Source organism: Anguilla rostrata, chromosome 19, assembly GCF_018555375.3.
Source record: "Anguilla rostrata isolate EN2019 chromosome 19, ASM1855537v3, whole genome shotgun sequence".
Lineage (NCBI taxonomy): Eukaryota > Metazoa > Chordata > Actinopteri > Anguilliformes > Anguillidae > Anguilla > Anguilla rostrata.
In genome coordinates this window covers 10,566,767-10,586,999 of record NC_057951.1, presented here as the reverse complement: position 1 = coordinate 10,586,999, position 20,233 = coordinate 10,566,767, and the positions used below count along the sequence as shown (strand labels likewise).

General features: G+C 49.6%; 1 protein-coding gene across 1 annotated transcript in view; it reads right to left on the bottom strand.

Moving 5' to 3' along the window:
* The window catches only part of LOC135245803 (SH3 and multiple ankyrin repeat domains protein 3-like), a 176,311-nt gene that overhangs the window by 83,966 nt on the left and 72,112 nt on the right, over positions 1-20,233 (bottom strand). Inside the window, 3 exon segments of the mRNA XM_064319086.1 lie at positions 1,467-1,634; positions 3,038-3,189; positions 5,319-5,427. Coding sequence (XP_064175156.1) covers positions 1,467-1,634; positions 3,038-3,189; positions 5,319-5,427 — 429 coding nt within the window.

Below are 20,233 nucleotides of genomic sequence, written 5' to 3'. Positions count from 1 at the left end.
CTTCAAAATGATGTTTGAACCTGCATGTGCAGAAAGACAAAGCACTAAGTAATAGCAGCTTGAAAGATTTTTTTCACCTTGTGTGATATTACACAATGTCTTTGCTCGAAATTTCTCACAGCGATTACTCAGGAAAAATTAGTGTAAAGCATTTTTTTTTAAATCTCAAAACGGTGCTGTGAAGAATAACCCAATAACTTCAGGTGATTCAGCTCCTTGCACAGCAGAATATGAGTCCATTTTGGCCCTGTGCGCTCATTTAGATCCACATTAAGGCCTTAGCGGATGCTCTAAAAAACATTCTGATTTAACATCCAGTTTCCTGATGCAGATCCTGCAATAACTGCATTCTGGGGGGGCATGGCCGTAGGTGGATGCAAAATTTACAAGCACTTCACACAACACTGAAAATGATTCCTCCTTTCATTGTAGTGTTTATGGTGGGGTGTCAATGGACTCGATCAAAAATCACGTTTCCTACCAGCTGAACAATTCTCTATCTGTACTTCTCAGCAGACACCTTCTCTGTTGGCGCAGTCAGTAGACGCACTTTTCCTCAACGGATCAATGTACCGATCGATAAGCCGGCATCCACCGAGGTACAATTCTGTGAGCCGTTATCTGTCAGGTTTAAATCCAACCCGTATGAAGCCAGGTATAAAACGCAGTGCATTCAGACAGCCTGCTGTAGGCACTGCATGTGACCTGCTCTCCCAGTGTATTATACTGGTTTATATGGACACGCAGAAATGGCCACCATCACGTCCGTCGTCACTCTCAACCCGTAAAACTGTCCCAGGAGGGAGGGGAGGGACACGGCTTTGATGCCGGAGGTGCACATTAGCGATGGTATCATCGTTCAGTGGATGGCAGAAAGTGCAGCTGCTGAAAACGTAATTTGAGTGTGTGTCACGGTCGTGACACTGACGGGGACCGCGAGCCTCTCTGGGGACCCCCGTCCCGGCGCGGGGAAAGGTCAGGGCCGAGGCTCCGAAATATCATATCATCACCGAACGGGCCTTAACTGGAGCTCCGCGGCTCACTTACACAGCTATCACATGACTCGCCCCGCCCAGGGGGCCCGCGGAGGTGCGGCTGTGTGAGAGTCCTCGGGAAGAGGGGCACGGTGTGTGTGTGTGTGTGTGTGTATGTGTATGTGTGTGTAGGTGTTTGTGTGTGTATGTGTGAAGATGTGTGTGTGTGGATGGGTGTGTGTCGTATGTGAGTAGGTGTGTGTGTGTGTGTGTGTGTAGGTGTGTGTGTGTGTGTGTGTAGGTGTGTGTGTGTGTGTGTGTCTAGGTGTGCTGGTGCCTCTGTGTGTGTATGTGTCTAGGTGTGTGCGCGCATGAGTGTACGTGTGTGTGTGCATGTGTGAGTGCGTATGTGCATAGGTGCACATGTGTGAATGTGCGCGCACGTGAACGTGCATGCGGGGTGGGGCAGGGCGGGGCAGAGAGAGGCGGTACCTGGTGGATCTCCTGCCAGCCGTTCTCGTCCATGCAGCCCACCTGGGCGTGGTCGTGCAGCAGCAGCTCGCAGCAGTAGGGGTCCCCCCCCACCATGGAGCTGTGGTACAGCGGGCTCAGCCCCCGGCTGTCCTTGTAGTCCGGGGACGCACCCAGGTCTAACAGCGTCTGCGAGGGGGAGGAGCCAGAGCATTAGGTCACGCTTTACCCCACTCACCCCCCAACCCCCCCCAGAGCAACCAGTCTCTGTACCCCCCCCCCTCCCCCCCCCAACCACTAACCCTCCAGGCCTGACACACTGCCATCCAACTCCAGGGCCCATCATAACAAAACCATGCGACAAACATAAATGAGTCAGGATGAATCACTCGTGAGTAATCCCAGATGAGCAGGTCACTGCTGATGAGTCAGGGGAGGCCATGGCAGGACAGGGACGTGTACGTGTGTTCCACAACGGCAAAAGCCCGGCCAAAGGCCCCCTGTCGTTCGGCCACACTGTTACGGAGCACGTCAAGAACACTTTACACAAGGAATAAAGTCAAAATAAAAAAGAATATTCACAGCATGCGAGTGCACATGCCATGAATCTACAGGAATAAGAAGATGAGACTGCGGGACTGCATGAAGAGCTTAAGCATAAGCAGTCTAAGGCCACATGTGTCAGACTCAACATCCCCATTATTACAGTAGCACGCATTGATTATCCTATAAGAGCAAATTCTTCAACATTAGATAGATGCCATCTCATCTGCTCCACCAAATATGTCCAATCATTTTGCTTCTTTTTAGCTCTGGGAGACTAAGGGAACATTTGCATAAAGCAGCACAATCTGGTTAGGGCACAGAGCCAGTCCAATCAGAATTCATTTCTTTTAACACACAGAAAAGACCGTTGAGCACGCGAAACACCGCTGACAGCGAATTATCTTTAACGATTTTATTACCTGCAGGAGACAAATGTCTAAAGCCATTCAGAGGGGATGTTAAGCCAACTGGGCACAATCTATGAATGATGACAAACACAGCACTCTCTAACAGACTCATCTTAAGGCACATTAGATGACTCATCATACAGATTATGTGGACATCTAAAAATGAAAGATGGCAAACACAACCTGCCTCCACAGCTGAAGAGGGGGTGTAGAGTACTGAATCACCCCCAGGCTTCTACTGTGTGTGTGTGTATACATACTCACAATGAGGGCTGTGTGGTTGTTGGTGTGTATGCGTATACTGTAAGTGTGTGAGTGTGTGTGTAGTGTGTGTGTGTGTGTGTGTGTGTATACTCACGATGAGGGCGGTGTGGTTCTTGGTGGGTGTGAATGTGTGTGTGTGTGTGTGTGTGTGTGTGTGTGTGTGGGTGTGAGAGAGTGTGTTATCGAGTGAGGCGTGTGGTTGTGTGTTGGAACTGTAGTGTGTGTGTGTAGAGTGTGTGTGAGTGTGTGTGTGTGTGTATACTCACGATTAGGGCTGGTGTTGGTGTTTCTTGCGTGAGTGGTGTGTGTGTGTGTGTGTGTGTCGGTGTGTGTGTGAGTGTGTGAGTGGTGTGTGTGTGGTGTGTATATACTCACGATGAGGGCGGTGTGGTTCTTGGTCCTCACGGCCTTGTGCAGGGCTGTTATCCCGTCTCGGGTCCTGAAGTCCAGATGAGCTCCACCGCTCTTCAGCACCTTTATCAGCTCGGCACATCCCTCCAGCTGGGCCGCCATGGTCAGCGGGCATTCTGCACACACGCACACACGTGCGCACATACACACACACGCACACGCACACGCACAAACACACACACACACACACACACACACGCACGCACACACACACACACACACACACACACACACACACACACACACACACACAAAACTGGGTCACCAAGCCAGCAGAAATGAGCAGGCGGCGCTCAGAGCAGTTTCTCAGCGGGGCCTTTGCCAGGGAGACGCAGCGTCTGCTCTCTCACACCCATTCCCCCAGCTGCGGCTGCCTGAACACTTTTCCCTTCGTTAAGCTGCGTCTCCGCGCTGCGAGACCACGGCTCCTGGCTGCACAAACAAAATCACCAACTGGCACCCCTCGCGTCCCGAACGAGAGTGCAATCTAATAAAAAAGAACCGACACGGCCGGTCTGCCAAGCTCCTGAGAAACGGCGCTGCCAACGCTGCATTACACAAAATTACCCCATCCACGAGCAGCGCGGCGCAGCCGAAATGACAGATTTATTGCATATTTAGGGTAAGAAAAGCTGTCGGGCAGCACATTCACATCAAACACTCCGCTGGGGAAAACAGGTAAGCAATTCAAATGGGCTGTTAATGGTAAAAAAAAACAAAACAAAGAGAAGTAAAAAATAAGATAATAAAACTCTACGACTGTTGTAATACACCTTCTGAATCTGTATCCATCGATAACCCATAATGCGCACATCATTCACAGCCTCATTCTAGTCTTTTCTATCTGTGCGTCTCCAGTCCAGATGCAAATGGCGCTCTGTGTTTGGAGACGTCTGGCCCGCTCGTGGAGGAGAAGCTCTGAAGGTGCTAGCGTCGAGCGTGCTGCTTTGCATGAGTTAGCATCGTTAGCCTCACCCGGGCAGCGGGGGCTTCAGCCGTCCCCCCTCCCCCAAACGAGCCTCCCCCAGCGGCTAACGGGAGCGTAATGCGCTCATCGGATGCAGGGCCCAACATTCGGTAATCAGCTCCTCGCTCACCTGCTCCTGCCTCCGACTCCTAACGGGCCCGTCAAGCCCCAGCCTTCCACTGTCCCGGTCATGTGCCTGAGGTGCTCCCTCCCGCACAGGTAAACCGTGACTGACACCCCCCCCTAATCAAACATGGAGGAACCAAATGTAAACCCATTTCCCGCCCGAAGGGCAAACGTACTGCTCAGGAAGTGAATTTAAATTCACTGGGGGAAAAAAAAACCCCTCATCAAACGACATCATCCTCTTATTACCGGCATTTTTGCGGTTCATAAATTGAACTTCATTTAATTTACGGGATTGGGTTTGAAATGAAATGGAACTGACCCCGAGTCCTGAGTAGTGCTTTGATGAAAGTAAGCAAATTCTGACAGAGCAGCCAGACTGATGAAGGCCAATACAGGTGGTAGACTGGCATGGATCTAGAAATTATTTGCACAGGGAAAATCATTTCTAGATCCCCCCCCCCAAGTTACCACACGCGCACGCGCACACACCCCGCCTTTTGGGGCCCTTTGCACCTGCTGGTGCCGTGGAAAGCTTTCCCTGTCATAACCCCCTAGCTCCGCCCCTTGACATGGACAGGTGACCCAAGCTACCCCCTCTCTCTGCCCCCCCCCCCCCCCGAAAACATGGCCGTGCGGGAGCAGGCAATGTAAGAGCACGGAAACGAACGAGCTCGGCCATGTCTGGGTACCGGCAGACAGGCGTCCTTGCAGAGGGAGATCGTGGCTGCTGATTGGCCGGGCCCCAGCAGAACAATCAGCTCTGCCCACTCCTGTCTCCTTCCCCTTTATAGCGGTCTCCTGTAGCAGGCCGATAACCGCACACCGCTGCCAAGCCCCGAGCTCTCCGCCATACACACGATCCACAGGGACCGCGAGCATCTTGCATCTGACTCATCACTCCCTCAGTCACACAGGGATTTATATTCAATGCCTTCCCCAACGCAAATTAAATATCATTAAACTTGCATTGGGGAAATGTACTGAATGAAATTTAACACATACGTCTTTATATCATAATTGTGGGTGTCATAATTGAGGTGTGTCTTGAATGCTGAAAATATTACCGGAACCAGCTTTCGATTGTCACAAAAATGACAAATCAAGAGTACTGCATCTCCATCTGAGGGAAACGCAGCACAGGCCCCTTACCTCCCGTGTCTGGGTCGTGGAAGTTCGGATCAAGCCCCTTCTCTAGTAACTTCGCCACTTTTTCAACGTTCCTCTGTTGGACATACTCCATAAACTTCTTCAAGTTCGCCTGAGAGAGAGACAGAGAGAGAGAGAGAGACATAGAGAGAGAGAGAGAGAGACATAGAGAGAGAGAGAGCGACAGAGAGAGGGAGACATAGAGACACAGAGAGAGAGAGAGATGAGGGTTGTGCGAGGGCTGCAGGAGGAACATGCCAGTACATTACTCAGCACTGCAGAGGGAAAAATAGGAGCTGGGCTGCAGCAACAGTCAAGCTCCTCCAATCAGAAATGAGCTTTTAAAAGCATTATGATTGACATCACAGTCCACTTGGAAACCAAATGACAGCTAATGAACCCATGAAAACTTTTCCTGTCAACTACACAATATAATATAATAATCAATCTTGAAATGGACTACAGTATACAGTATGAGATGATTTGATTTTCCCAGACTGCACCACAGTCTGTTTCTGTGCTCTCCAGAGCAGCAGCAGTGTGTATGGAGGGCTGGAGTGCTCTGTGAGAGCAGCGCTGTGGGTTAGACACACGGCTGAGCAAGAGTGTGTCAGAGTGCAGGAGGAGAGCTTTCTGACGCAGGTAGGCATGGAAACAGCCCTCGTTGCACAGGTGTGTGCTCCTCTCAGCACGCCACCTCTCCCCCTGTGCTGAAACCTGCGCTGGGGTGTCATTTCCTACCCAGCACAGGCGAGACACACACAGGGAAGCGTTGGGTTTTAAATCTGCTCTTAGCAGAGTACGCGTGGGTCCCTATCGGACTCACACGCACTCTGTTAGTGTTGAATTAACACTGGGACGTTTCGCTGTGCAGTTACACCAGAGACAGAGCACACAGGTACACCAGGCCAGGCAAAACCCCTCCCTCCCCTCCCCCAAATAAGTCCCGTTTGCTTCTGAGCAGACGCACGCCTGGTCTGCTGAGCGCCGTGTTCAGGCCACGGTAAGACGCAATCGGGCGTCTCTCTCTCTTTGCATCTGAACGCCGATTCAAAGCGTTCAGTCACGGCCGGGCGGTGATGAAGCCGTCGGCGATGGCGATCGATCGCCGGGGGAGATAATTAGATAAAGAGTCCGGCGATGGCGGCCGCGGCAGGTCTGGCGGGAGGCGGCGGCGGGGACGGCGCTGGGGATGTGAAACGCGGCTCGCTCGCGCGTCCGCATCCAAACGCGCCTCGCTGGGCCTTCGCTTCACTCCCTCAGCTCTGAGTGAGGCCAGGCTGCCTCCAGGTTGCAGTGGAGGAGAGCTTTGAGGAGCTGTCACAATGCAAAATTCAAGGTAGCCGCCCACACACACACACACACACACACACACACACACACACACGCATACCCATGCACGCGCACGCATACACACACATGCATGCACATGCACACAAACGCGCGCACACACACACACATGCACGCATACACACACACGCACACACATGCATGCATACACACACACACACATATGCACACGTGACTCACATGTGCTCACTGACTGTTGGCTGGACATGCTAAACCTCTCAAAAGCAATATCAGTCACAGAGATACATGTACAGAGGGAGTGGATATGACAGACACAGACAGAGCACTAATAGATACAGACGTCTGGGTTGAATATCTGGGAGCTTCAGATCTATTGCAAAGCTCCTGGAGACCAGAAACGTCCAAGTGAGAAAAGCAGCACAGCTCTGTACTCACACACACACACACACACACGCACGCACACACACATTTTCCTACACGTGAACCTACGCACACACTGAAACACACACCTACTGTAATGTACTGGCACACCCTCATCATTAATTGAAGAAAGACACATTCATCCATATTAATGTCTGTTTGATGATAATGTCAGGCTATGACCCCAGCTGCATTACATAATCCCCACAGACCGGCGCATGCAGTCCCACTGTGGCCTCTAATCAGAGCGTGCACACACACACAGCCCCCCCTCTCCAGCCCCCCCCCACCCCTCCACTCCCCTACGAGCGCTCAAAGTACCCCTGGAGTCAGCTGTGCCATCCGTGCACCAGCCCTAACATCTCCCGAATAATACTGACAATATGGATAATTAAAGAGCTCTCTAAAAAAAAAAAAAAACCTGTGCCTCGCCTATACAGTATCACTGGCCACCGAATCCTATGGCAGCTGAGCATCAATGCGAGCACTCACTGTCTTCACGCACATTAAAACTTCCTTACATTACACCTCCTTACACACTGCACACAGCAAGGGCAGGAGCTGAGCACGGCTCAGCCACTGACACCCAAAGCAGCCACGGCAACTGCATCATCTCCAGCAGCACTTACGCTCCTGCCACTGGCGCTCTCATTAGAGCAACTGTTACCGTTAGCATTCGAGCTACTTCCAGCGCCTGCTCCAGCACTTTGACAATGCAGCCCGACGGAGGGCGTGATCCACGCCTTTTAAATGTGGAATTAAGAGACGCTTAGAGAGATCTCTCCTGTTCTCACGGGCTCGGCGCAGACGCCGAACGCACATCTCCAGCGCGGTCTTTCGCCTTGGTGGTTACAGCGGTTACATAACTCCCTGCACAGGCACGCACGCACACACACGCGCACACACACACACACACACGCGCACACACACACACACACAGCCCGCCGGAGCCGCCCGGCCCGCCCGGCACGCCCGGGGCCCCTGGCCGGACACTCACCATGTGCTGCGTCATTTCGCCGCCCTTCTCCCGGTGCGCTCCCGCCTCTCTCCCCGCGGCTCATCCCCCTGTTTCCGCGGCGAGGGGGACGTGCAGGGCCGATCGGAGCGGAGCGGAGAGGAGCAGAGCGGAGAGGAAGAGGAAAGGAGAGAGAGAGAGCGCGCGAGAGAGAGAGAGAGAGAGAGAGAGGCTCCTCTCTCACCAGCCCCCCGCCACTGAGCCGCGGACAGAGCTCTCTCTCCGAGATGCGCCGAGCTTGTTGTTATGGTGATGGGACACAAAGGGGAAGCTGGCAGCGGCGGAGAGAGTGTGTGGGAAGCGCATTGTGGAAGAGCGAGGCGGGGAGCGGGGAGGGAGCGCGGAGAGGAGAGGAGAGGAGAGGAGAGAGGAGCGCTGGAGTGAAGTCACCCTGCTGGAGATGGGCTCCTCTCCAGACCCGCTCGGGTCCGCTCGCGCTCCCCCCAGACCGCCTGCTCGGGGAGGCCACTCCTCCTGCCGCCCCTCTGGTGCGGCCCGACCGCCTTCGCCTATACGCAGAGTGCTTCTCGGTTCTTCAGCGTTCAGCGGTGTGGATGTGCCATTTTACACCAGCACTGGGCTCTGTGCCATTTTACACCAGCCTCACTTTCTGTGGTTCAGGTGATATGCAGCCAGAGCTGGCCCTCGGGATTCGGGGGCCCTAGGCAAGAATGTGGCTGTGGCCCCAAAATGCGCCAAAAAAAAAAAAAAACCAGGGTTGTGGCCCCCGAGGACCTGCAGGGAGCGTTGACGCCAGAGTCCGGCTCTGTGTGCAGGAGTGGAGACGGAGGCTTTGCCCAGCGGTACTGCAGCGATGCGTGTGGTGAGAGCGCGCAAACACCTGCAGACGATGATACGCATGAGCCTTCAGACCACAGCACATTTGTGACAGCACAGTGTTCCTGAGATTCAGGCGGGTTCACTTTGTGGCACTCTCAAGTCTTCCAGGGGTTTGGGAAAAAAAGGTGCAGCACAGTCGATTCCTCCTGGACATGCACCTTCATCACACCATCGTGAAATCAAAAAATTTTACTCCTTCAGATGAAATCGGAGATGCAGTCATGTGGACACACATGCCATAAGGTCATAAAACTGATTACAATGATAATTAATTAGTATTAATCCATATGATTTATACAGCAGGTATTTCATACGGATTAATGCTAACATACACTGCATTCCGCGCATGCCCTTGCCTTGGAGAATAAAGGCCTTAGTGAGTCACCACCGAGCCGGTGACGCCAGAAATCAATACTCAATATGCATGAGCACACACACTCCATTAACCTGTCAGGGGACAATTACACGCGCGGGGAGCGAGCGCGGGTAAGGAACAAGGTTTACAAAGCCAGGATTTACTGCCCAATGTTCGCCTGAGGAGGAAAAGACTCGCGCCCCCCCCCCTTCTAGTCATGAAGAGGCCATTTCCTCAAACCCCCTGGCCTTGCAGGACTGGCCTTCAGGATCTTGGGGGGGGGGGGGGAAGGAGCGCGTTGTGAGCATTTCAGCGCTCTCCGTGCCCTCTCCGCCTCCCCATTCACACACACAATATGCCCCCCCCCACCCCCATACCCTTTTCACAGAGAGACTCCATCTCCTCTAAAAGCACCGCTGAGGAGAACAGAAGAGGCCGAGGAGACAGAGAGGCCGGGGAAAAGCAGCCCCACCGACACAAAGAGCAGTCCATACCAAACACGCTTCTGAATCCAGCTGGTGCTTTATTGGCGTTACCGTTGCCAAAGTATATTGAACACGTTCACATGCACAAACGTGAGAGTCTAAACGGTAATGATATGCGCCATGTTGGTATAGGTGCGTGCGTACATGTGCATTTCCATACGTGCGTATATTTGCAAGTATATACATACATATATATATATATACACACTGTACATAAACACATACATACATCCAGATGTGTACTGTATGTAATGTCCATATGCATACGCATGCATATATATGCAAACAAACACACATACAGAGTGTAATAATGTAATAATTATTTTTCATTTGTTTACCCACTGTCCCTCAGCATATGGCAGCATGATTATATGATTATCGATATGATTTATAGAGGATGATAAATGTATCTGTCAAACTTAATAAAAATTCTAATTTTATCCTCTCCAAATTATTTTTAAAAAACGCTGCAGCACAGAACTGGTAAGATGATTTCCGGTGTTTATTATTAATGACAACAGGACACCACAGGCATGCTAAGTGGAAAAAGCGCTACGGTTTCCTTTTTACATCTCCAAATGCCAAGAAATGGGTCATGGAAACCATGAATAAATAAACCTGTTCATCCATGCGCACACGCGGAGGGGAGGTAAACCTGTGGGCTTACAGGTCACCTTTGTTTCAGTCTTGCGCTAAATATAAAATTTTAGCCAAAGCACCAGGGGCGCAGGGTTCATGCGTCTTGTGTGCGGTTGACAAACTCGGCGCATCCAAATAAAGCATTGAAAAAAAGTGGTCAATGAACAGCGTTCAGGCTCCTGAAGTCTTTCTTCCTGGAGGAAAAGCAATGAGAGAGAGAGAGAGAGGGGTTTGGAGAATTGCAAATAACTGAGGGTTTAATGGAGAACTAACAACTGGTATTGGGTAGAGGCATAGAGAGAGGGAGGGGACAGCCATCCCATAATGCCCTGGGGGGGGCAGGAGCCTTCAGCGCTCACACACCTAGCAGGCCTGCTGCTGACTGGCCGCATTAATCAGGACCCCGGGGCCAAGGCTGAGCCCATCGCTCACGACCGCAACAGGGGCCACTGGCCAAGTCACATGACAAATGTGATACCACGACAACGGGGGACATCCAGACTAGCATCACTGGGACCATTTTCCCTTACACACGCAAATACTAGCCTGAGCCTTACACACTCAAATACTAGCCTGAGCCTTACACACTCAAATACTAGCCTGAGCCTTACACACTCAAATACTAGCCTGAGCCTTACACACTCAATCCTGCAGAAGCTCAGTCCCCTCCCTTTGAGTTGTAGGCTCTGCCAAACAGGAAGGAGTACTCAGAAGTCAGCGATCTGCGATCAATGTCCATTTGGGCATAATGAGCAGCATTCACAGCTTTCCAGCGGATCGGGGTGGGGGGTGTGGGGGGGGACACGACGGTGTCTCTGTGGCTGGTCCCCAGGTGAGACGGAAAACCAGCGGTGGACCTGCTGAAGCAGACACATCAGGGACCGCCCCCCCCCCCGCGGGTGGCCATGCTGAGCATTAAACACACAATCTCTCACAAAACAACACGGCGCCAACAACTCCATCAGGAGGGCAGTAAACTCTGCGTGAACTCTGTGTCCTGCAGGGAATGGTGCAGGCCCTGTCCAAGGCCCCTTCATCACACACCACTTCATTTAAAACAAAAACAAAGAGAAATGCATCCCGATTCAGGGAACCTTCGGCAGCGTTGAAAGCGGTGAACAATAAAGTGATGATAACATCTTTACCCATAATGCATCATCACTCCCGAGCTCGGCAAGGCTGGCCGGGCCGGGGGGAAACCTGCTGGAGGAGACACAGTGTGCAGTGTAGCGCTCTGCTGAGTTTTAACCACAAGCATATTTGCGAAAAGCATTAAATCCAGTGAGATCCGCTCTGAATCAACAGCAGTTTACAAACAGCAGACACTCCCGATGTCACTGCGAGGAGCTGGTGCCATGGCAACGGTGCGGATGAATTATTCAGAATGGCTGGATATGTATGTGGGCCATGACTCCCAACACTGCGCCTTACAGCGGCTTGACCCCACACCTTTAGGAAGGCACTGGTCATAGCACAACGCAAAAAAGCTTTGCCTTCAGAGCAAACGGATAAAGGCATACGAAGACCAAGATAGCGAGAGCTCACAGCATTGGGCAGGTTCATCCAGTGCCCGTCGCAGAGCAGAAACACATCAGCTTACGGGACCAAGAGGGAGGGTACCGGGGAAATGGGGTTCGACTCAGAGGCCATTGATCCCGGAGTGAAGAGGGAGCAGAGACACAGAGGGAGGGCGGGGCTTCCCTCAGATCATTCCAGATGAAGTGTTCAGTTTGGCTGCCGATGCGAATGAGAGACTCAAAACCGTTTGGAGCACCGGCGAGAGCTCTCCGCCTCTGTTCCAGTTCCTCGGACAAAGCTTGTGTGTGTGTGTGTGTGTATGCGTGTGCGTGTGCACGCGAAACTTTATTTACAAAGCACCGGCCGTTTTTCTGCTAAACGCACCGTTTCCTGTCACCACCACTGCAGGTGAAATGCTGTAGATACGGGCCAGCGTACTGAAGGGTTCTGTGCAGCTGGGTGGAGTCTCCGTAGAGACGAGGCTGGCTCAGGGCAGCACCAGTGTGCCAGCGTGAGTTTTAGGGACGCTACCCAGCGCCACATTGTGTACAATGGAAGCACAATTAGCGGCAGCCGCTGTGTGCGCTCCTGAGCTGTAGCACAGCCTGAGGCTACAAGCTGTAGTAGCCTCTTTGCAAACACACACACACACATATATTATTCTATGCATGTGCATTACATTTTCAGCGCACTCATATGCAGCACAGAGGCCTATATCTGCAGGGTATTTCTGTGTGTGAGTGTGCGAGTGTGTGTGTGTGTGTGTAGGTGCGCGCGCTTGTGAGTGATCCCCACGCGGTGCTTTATACGGCCTCCCTCTTGACAGCAGGGCACTGATTGTGAAGCGCTGCGTGAAATGCGCGTGTGCCCGTGTGGACACATTGACCTACAAAAAGAGCGTGTGCCCGTGTGCCAGATCTCATGCCCCGCACGGGCCCAGCGGACCGCCTCTAACAGGGGCATCCAACGGGCAGGCCTCCCCCCGCCCCCCCGCCCCCTCTGCTACTCACTCACAGTACAACTGCCATAGTGTATGTGAGTGTGTGTGTGCGTATAGTATGTGCATACATACATGTGTGTGTGTGTGCATGTTTGAGTGTATAGTATGTGCATACATACATGTGAGTGTGTGTGTGTGTGTGTGTGTGTGTGAGAGAGAGCGTTTCAGTGTACAGTATGTGCATACATACATACATGTGTGAGTTTACATATTTGAGTGTACAGTATGTGCATACATACATGCGAGTGTGTGTTTGTGTGAGTGTGTGTGTGTGCGTTCGTGTGTATCATTTTGTTGATGATATCACATGAGGACACAAGCGCATGACACACAGCACTGGTTGTATTGAGTGGTGCTGTCGGGGTGAATCAGAGCTGCTGCTTCACAGTGGATGCTCAGGAAGTGCTGCAGATGCTCAAGGCTAACGCACTACAAACAGCAAACAGCAGACTGCAGGCCAGGCTCCTCACACTGGAGCCTAACGGTCAGGGAGCTGTGCCTGTAACTCTCATTCCCAATGGTGGGGGGGGGGGGGTTGTACCCTTGAGTGACATTCTTAGACTGAATTGCATCAGTAAAAATAAACAAATTGTACATTTTAAAAAAAACAAAAAAACAATCTGCGCACATCACGCTGGATAAGTCTACCAAATGATGAACTGTAATATAGCCTATATATACACACACATTGCATAATATGTCCAAAGAAACCATACTTAAAGATTATGGGATTTACATTATTGACAAATAAATAAAAAACCTAAGGCTGTAAAACTACCAAGATAATTCCATCTAAAGGCAAGGCAAAAAAGGGAATTTTTATTAATCTTTCCATAATTAATAGTACAATGTCAGAGAGGTTGGAAGACCTTATCATATAAATTCCCATGCATTGCTAGACCAAAGTACTGATAATCTTTTACCTACGTACAAACGCTAGAGTCTGGTGTGTGCGATTGCATTTATCTTGATACGTTTGTTCCTACAGACTAAATTTTAATCGGCTCATTAGCCTGGTTCTGCTGCCATCTGTAGGGAGATCGATGGTACATAGATAGAAATCAAATGAAATAATATCACGCTTGGAATGTTCAGAAATTAATGTCTAATGCGGTGGCACTTTTATCCATGTTCATTAAGGTGAGTTTAATCTGGTGTGGACCAGCAGTGAGCACCATGTCACAGATGCTCATATAGTTAGCTAGTTAGTTACATGTGCCCACCCGGAGGGCTAACACATGTTCATTAACACGGTGAGTTTGGTTAACGACGGAAGAGCAAGTTCTGAACATTCCTCATAGTGCTACAGCCAGGGAAAAACCCTGCATTTTACTGAGTTCATGACAGGGAACACGGGAAATAACACAGGAAATCTACAACGTCTTCAGGAATAACAGTCATTAAGACGTTAATAACATTGTTATTAACATGCTGACAGCAGCAATAACATTATTAACACAATGGCTGCAGCAATAACAATGTTATTAACACATTATGGAGAGAGAAGCATAGAGAATCATCAGAAGGCCAAACCAGTGAGGCAGGAGCCGAACTGCAGTGCACTGACAGGTGAAGGAGACATACTGAAGCACACAGGCCATGGGTAGTGCATGCATCTGTGCATGGACTGAGGCGATCTGGATATGCGACATGCGCTCTATATGGATCTCTGACAGAGCTCAGTCCACTTACATATTTATGAACGCTGAAAGCACAAGTACGGTGGAATCTCATTTGTGGAAAAGCGTGTTCTTATCTAACCAGCTGTGAAGAGACATTGCATGCATGTGCATTTGAATCAACCCACAGTGTGCGTGGAGAAAATTACCCCATGGATGCTCCATGTTATGCTTCATTTCCAAATGCCTATATAAAATAATCTTTTAAGCAGACCGAGATTCACATAACATTTTTAACATTTATTTATTTAGTTACGGTTCCTGATCCTGGGTGCAATATAAATGGCGATGAAATGAACGGGTTAAGATAATGGGTTAAAGTCTATCACAGACAGTAGCATTCAAACAGAGATTAGGCTAACTTTACGCAAAACATGGCGTGAATCCACAACAGAGCAATTGCTCATTCGGTGCCGTGAGCGTGAATAACACTAAACCTGTTCATTCAGCGGCTGGACGCCTGGTCCAGCTCCCAGCATCAGAGAACAAGCATGTTACCCGGGCTTAAAGGCATTCTGACTCCTGTCCCAATCGAAACACGCCCTGCATCTGACACGCGCGCAGAGGATATCGATTTTCCCAGACGTTTTCCCGGGGAGCGTTTTAACGTCTGAGAGAGCGAGAGAGAGAGAGTGCGCTGCATTATGTTGGGCAGCAGTGCCTCAGTGCGAAAAACTCAGCCTTAACACGCAGACTCTAAAAAATAACACGCAATCACACGGTTAAAACTCCCGATCCGGGAACAATACATAACATACACCTGAATGTAGGGGCAGCTTCAGACTTAAAATCTTCTGATCGTATCGACACTTCATAGCTTACGTTTGAAAGCACAAGGAGAGCTTCTACTTGAAAAGAAAACTTCTCATGGTCCAGCCTGATCACTGATTTGATGCGGGCATGCTCCGTCTAACAAGCCAAGTCCATTTTAAAATACACTCCAGCACAACGCTCAGTGATAAAAATTCACCATGCGGAAAGCCCACCATTGATCTCAGGCTGCAATTAGACACATGTACATGTTAAATTATCATTACCAGTTACCAGTTAGGCAACTGATCTTTTCCCCCATCAAACAGACTTGGCGTCTTTAGACTTTACAGTGACATGAGATCAAAATTAGCCATCAATCATTCATAGCAACTCTGAATGAATTCCTCCTATCGTACTCCGCAGAGCGTGAAATGCAGGCTAAAGAACCCCCGATGGCCCCCAGGCTGTTATTCTGTCACACAGATACAACGCAGCGCGCTCCAGCTCAAGTGCAGCTCAGTCGCTCACACGCGGCGTAGCTGCTTGACATTTAAAGCAAAGAGTTAAGTAGCAAAATGGATTAATGCTACGCTACATGCGCTCACGCTATCGGTGATAGGCCTCCCTTCGTTTTGAGTGGGGGGGAAAGCTTATTTTCTTTGGTAAGTGCATTTGAATTATTCATGGGTGCATTTCCTGGTATGGACCCAGAGCTGTCGCCATTAAAAATGAAGGGTCGTGGAACACACGTGTGCAGAGCACATGAGGGGATTGTCATATGAAAAGAGGGGGACGGAAAAACTCGAAGGCTGGAAAAATGGATCACAAAGAGGTCCCAGCACCACACAGTCAACACACACTCGGTTCCTTCCCAGTGCAGATAGGGGATTCCTCTGGACGTGTAGATCGCTGACCTAATGGAGCTTGGGTGATTGGGTTTTGGGCTCCAGAGCCCCGGGGACATTATTCATTTTCAGTGTCAATCACAGCAGGTCCGCCATTTTGTCAACAGCCGACGGAATGTCTCCACTTGGGCCCGATACTGTGGATCTCCCATCCCAGTGTTTCCAGTCCTGCACTGCGAGAACCACTTCATTTCGCCGTTATTCCCAGTTCAGCCTACACTGCTGAATTTCACTGACAGGAATCAGCTTTTTTTCCCCTCACTTTCAGGCCCTCCCCGTCCCCCCCTTAAACAAGAACTGAGCAGAATGAAAGGTCAATGGATGCCAGTGATGGATCATAGCGAGCCTCTTGAGTGAACGCAAAGTGACGGTGATGCCCTTCTTGCAGTAATCAGCCGAGTAAATGAAAGCATGATGTGCTGTTTTCAGGCTAAGGGGACGGGGATTACAGCAGCTCATTCTACTCCGTCGGAGAGCACAGTTCACCGCGACAAACTGACTGGGGAGCAGGCGGGTCTTGCTGGAGCCATTATTTCTGCTCAGGATTGAACGGATGCCATTTGTTGTTCTACCCCCCCCCCCCCCAATATTCATTTTGGAAATTCTGTGGGAACTTTTTTTTTTTGCAGAGCAACTTTTGTTCCAGACTAACTGACACAACAATACGGCAATGAGATAGGAGAACACGCTGTGCACGGAACGTTTTGTCGAGCAATGAAGGCACAATGCGCTTCGTTGCATCTCAATATGAATATTATCGTTGGACAAAAGGTCGCGTATTTCAATGAGAGAGAACGTGCTGAGAAGGATTGGCTCCGATTCGTTCCCAGACAGTCCCAGAGAATGTTCTGGAGAACAAAGTGGGTGAGCTGGGTGAGTGGGAGGTTCAGGACCAATCAGAACACAAGTACGCAGTAGTAGTTTTGGAATCCATTTGACACAGCGCATCAGCCAAACACCAACCCAGCAAAAGGGAAATTATCACTACAATAACTGCAACCACAGCAGTATGTGGGCACAGTGTTTAAAGAGAGAGGCCTAGTTAGCTCATCTGAGCCTCCCTCTAGTGTCTCTTATGTGGAATCACAGGAAGTTCCTGCCAGTCAGGGAGACGGACGGCGATGGGGGACTTCCCTTTCAGGGCCGGCTCCTTCCAGTCACGGCCAAAAAAGTCTGCAGTGAAGTTTCCGGAACACCCGAGTTGGCCGAGAGATGGCAGTTAGACTCCCTGAAAAAAAGCAGCAACTGTTCCAAAACTTATAAAATCCACGCGCGGCCAAAAGGACTGAAGAAGCACTGCGATATTACGTGCAGTTTTAATTTCAGCCTTACCGGATTTGTGGATTTGAACACACTCGTAGTGAAACGCACTTGAGGTAATGGTTTGTGCTTGAACCCAGTGACTTACATAGCTCACATTTTTTACACACAACCCAGCTAGATGCTTATTATCTACTACAGCAATTCAGGCTGAGTGCCTTGCTTGGGGGTACAGCGGCAATGCCCCGCAGGGAAATCAAACCCGCAACCTCTAGCCAAAGTCCAATTAGTATTACTACCCTGCCAGCGCTGCCTCACTGTCCTCTGTCCTCAGAAAGCTGGCACGGGCACTGAATTCCCGTGGGCTGGCATGACTGGGCACACTGCCCTTCTCCTTAGGACAGACTACAGGCAAGAGCCCCCACACACACACACACACACACACAGACCGGGTCACGCTAACGTCGCCATCCCCGTTCCGCAGCATTTCGACTCGACCTTTTCGTGAATGTCAGCGCTGTGGCTGAAACCGGGCCAATCACGGCAGGGAGACGATCCGGGGGTGTCCGCTAAGCGCCCGGGGGGCCTTAGCACGCGGCTCCTCTCATCTCCAGCTAAATGCCTCGCAAATTAATGCCGGCAATCAAAATATTTCTTGTTGACAGTGGGCCACAGCCGATAATGCGTGCCAAAAAAAGCACGGGGCGCTGGGAGAGCCTTGAGAACAAAAGGGGGGCTCGGGCTTCGCCGTTGCTTTTGTCAACAACATTAGCGTCATTAGCAGCTCGGTGAAATATGGCAGAGCGACGGAGCAGATGAATAAAAATCATTTAGCCCATCTTTACGCCGTTAGCAAAATGAATGCTCCTCTTTCAGGAGCTCACTTTGCAAGCTTCTCATGAAGAGGATACGGAAATCAAGCCTGCCGCAAGCACTAACAGCATAAGATTATTGTAATTACAAAATTATGGTAAAATAGTAAAGCCATAATTAGAAGGCATATTACCATTATCTTACACTGATTACAAATTATAGATTATATTTTTCAGATCAGAAGTGATGGTGTGTAGCGCAATAAGTAAAAGATAAGACAGTGAATTAGTTGTAATATTGTCGTTTGGCTTGTGACCTTTCTGCCATTTAATGCATAACTGTATTCCCATGCATCATCGCAGTGGCAGTTATGCCATCTGTGTCTGTGAGTGGGGTCCAGAGCTAACTGCCACAACTTTAATGGCCAAAGCAGCTGACACAACCCTGAGAACCCAGGTCCCATGGGCCCAGGCTGTCACTGCTTTAACTGCCAAGGATATGGAGCACTTCCACACCGTCACACAATTTAATATACTTTTTTTTTTTTTAAACATTTCACAAAAGGAAAAAAGAGGAACCATTAATACAAGTAACAGTATTGTTATGACATGCCAGTGTTGTTATGATGTGTCAGTGTAGTTATGCTAGGTCATAACTGAACACACTTCCCCTAACCACACTCCATTGTGCATACAGAGAAATTCAAAAAACATTGTTGCATCACATCTATTCTGAAGTGTACAATACGCAACACATAAATTAGGATTTATTCCACAAGGACAGACAGCCAGAGACTCCTTTCGAACACATACAGTAACCTCCGTTTATACTTCATGACCACAAATTAGCCCACCTTGCATACCCAGGGGAAGGATCCTGTTACCATGGCAACATTTTTGAAAATCCTCCACATCTGTATTGCAGGCATCAGTCATGCAGAATTGTTTCAATAGTTCCCAGAACCGACCAAGATTTGCCTTTCAAAAAAAAAAAAAGAAATAAAAAACAAAACCATATTTCCCATAAAAACCCTTGAGGCAAAGCAGAACAGCATTTTCCATAATGCTCCTAGATATCAGTTCTTGCCACTCTAACCACTTGGCAGATCAGTGGGGCGGATTTTTGAGAGTTCTCAGACTCATTGATATATCTGATGCAAACAGCTGCTTTTACAAACCTTATGGTACCAAGTTAGCTAACATAGTTACCTCTCTGGGAGCCTCTGGCTATCCAACCTAGAGCCTACCGCTGGCATAAACATTCTATAGAGTCATTTAGGGTCACAGCCACCCCGGAGCAACACTATATACATTTCAGCGGAGGGAGTGATTCATGTTTGTGAACAGGACCAGCTCTGATTTAACCTGACAACACAAGCTATTTCACAGCAGTTTGTACCAGTCAAATAACAAGCTCTACTGCAAAGCTGAAGTACTGCTAAGCTCTTTAATCGAGCTTACACCAGCCAATGTCAGTTAGGTCCACAGCCATTCCAGCTAGATGGCAAAACATCTCGGCGTGGTTATAAATCTCGCTCGTTTGAGTCCAGTTGGCTAGTGCTACCAAAAGGAAAAGGCTGGAGAGCACTGTGCCCCACTTATTATGGGTCACAGAATATGGGGAAGAAACTGTAGCCAAAATGCTACAAAGATAACTATGAATTGTGTGAAGACAAAATGGAAGCCCATGAGGATAGCGATGACAAATTAATTCAATAAAATAAACTTCCCAAAGCTGACCTGCCTACTTGCAGCACACAGCACCCTGCCAAGTTTCATTCATTCCTTGAGGCCGACATTATTTAATATGTATGCAAAAACCATTTTAAATGAGTGTACATTTCTTTTAGTACACCAATCTTTGTCAGACTTCATAAAAATTAAAAATAAAAAATCTGTGGCACACAGAAAGGAATTTTTCAGCCC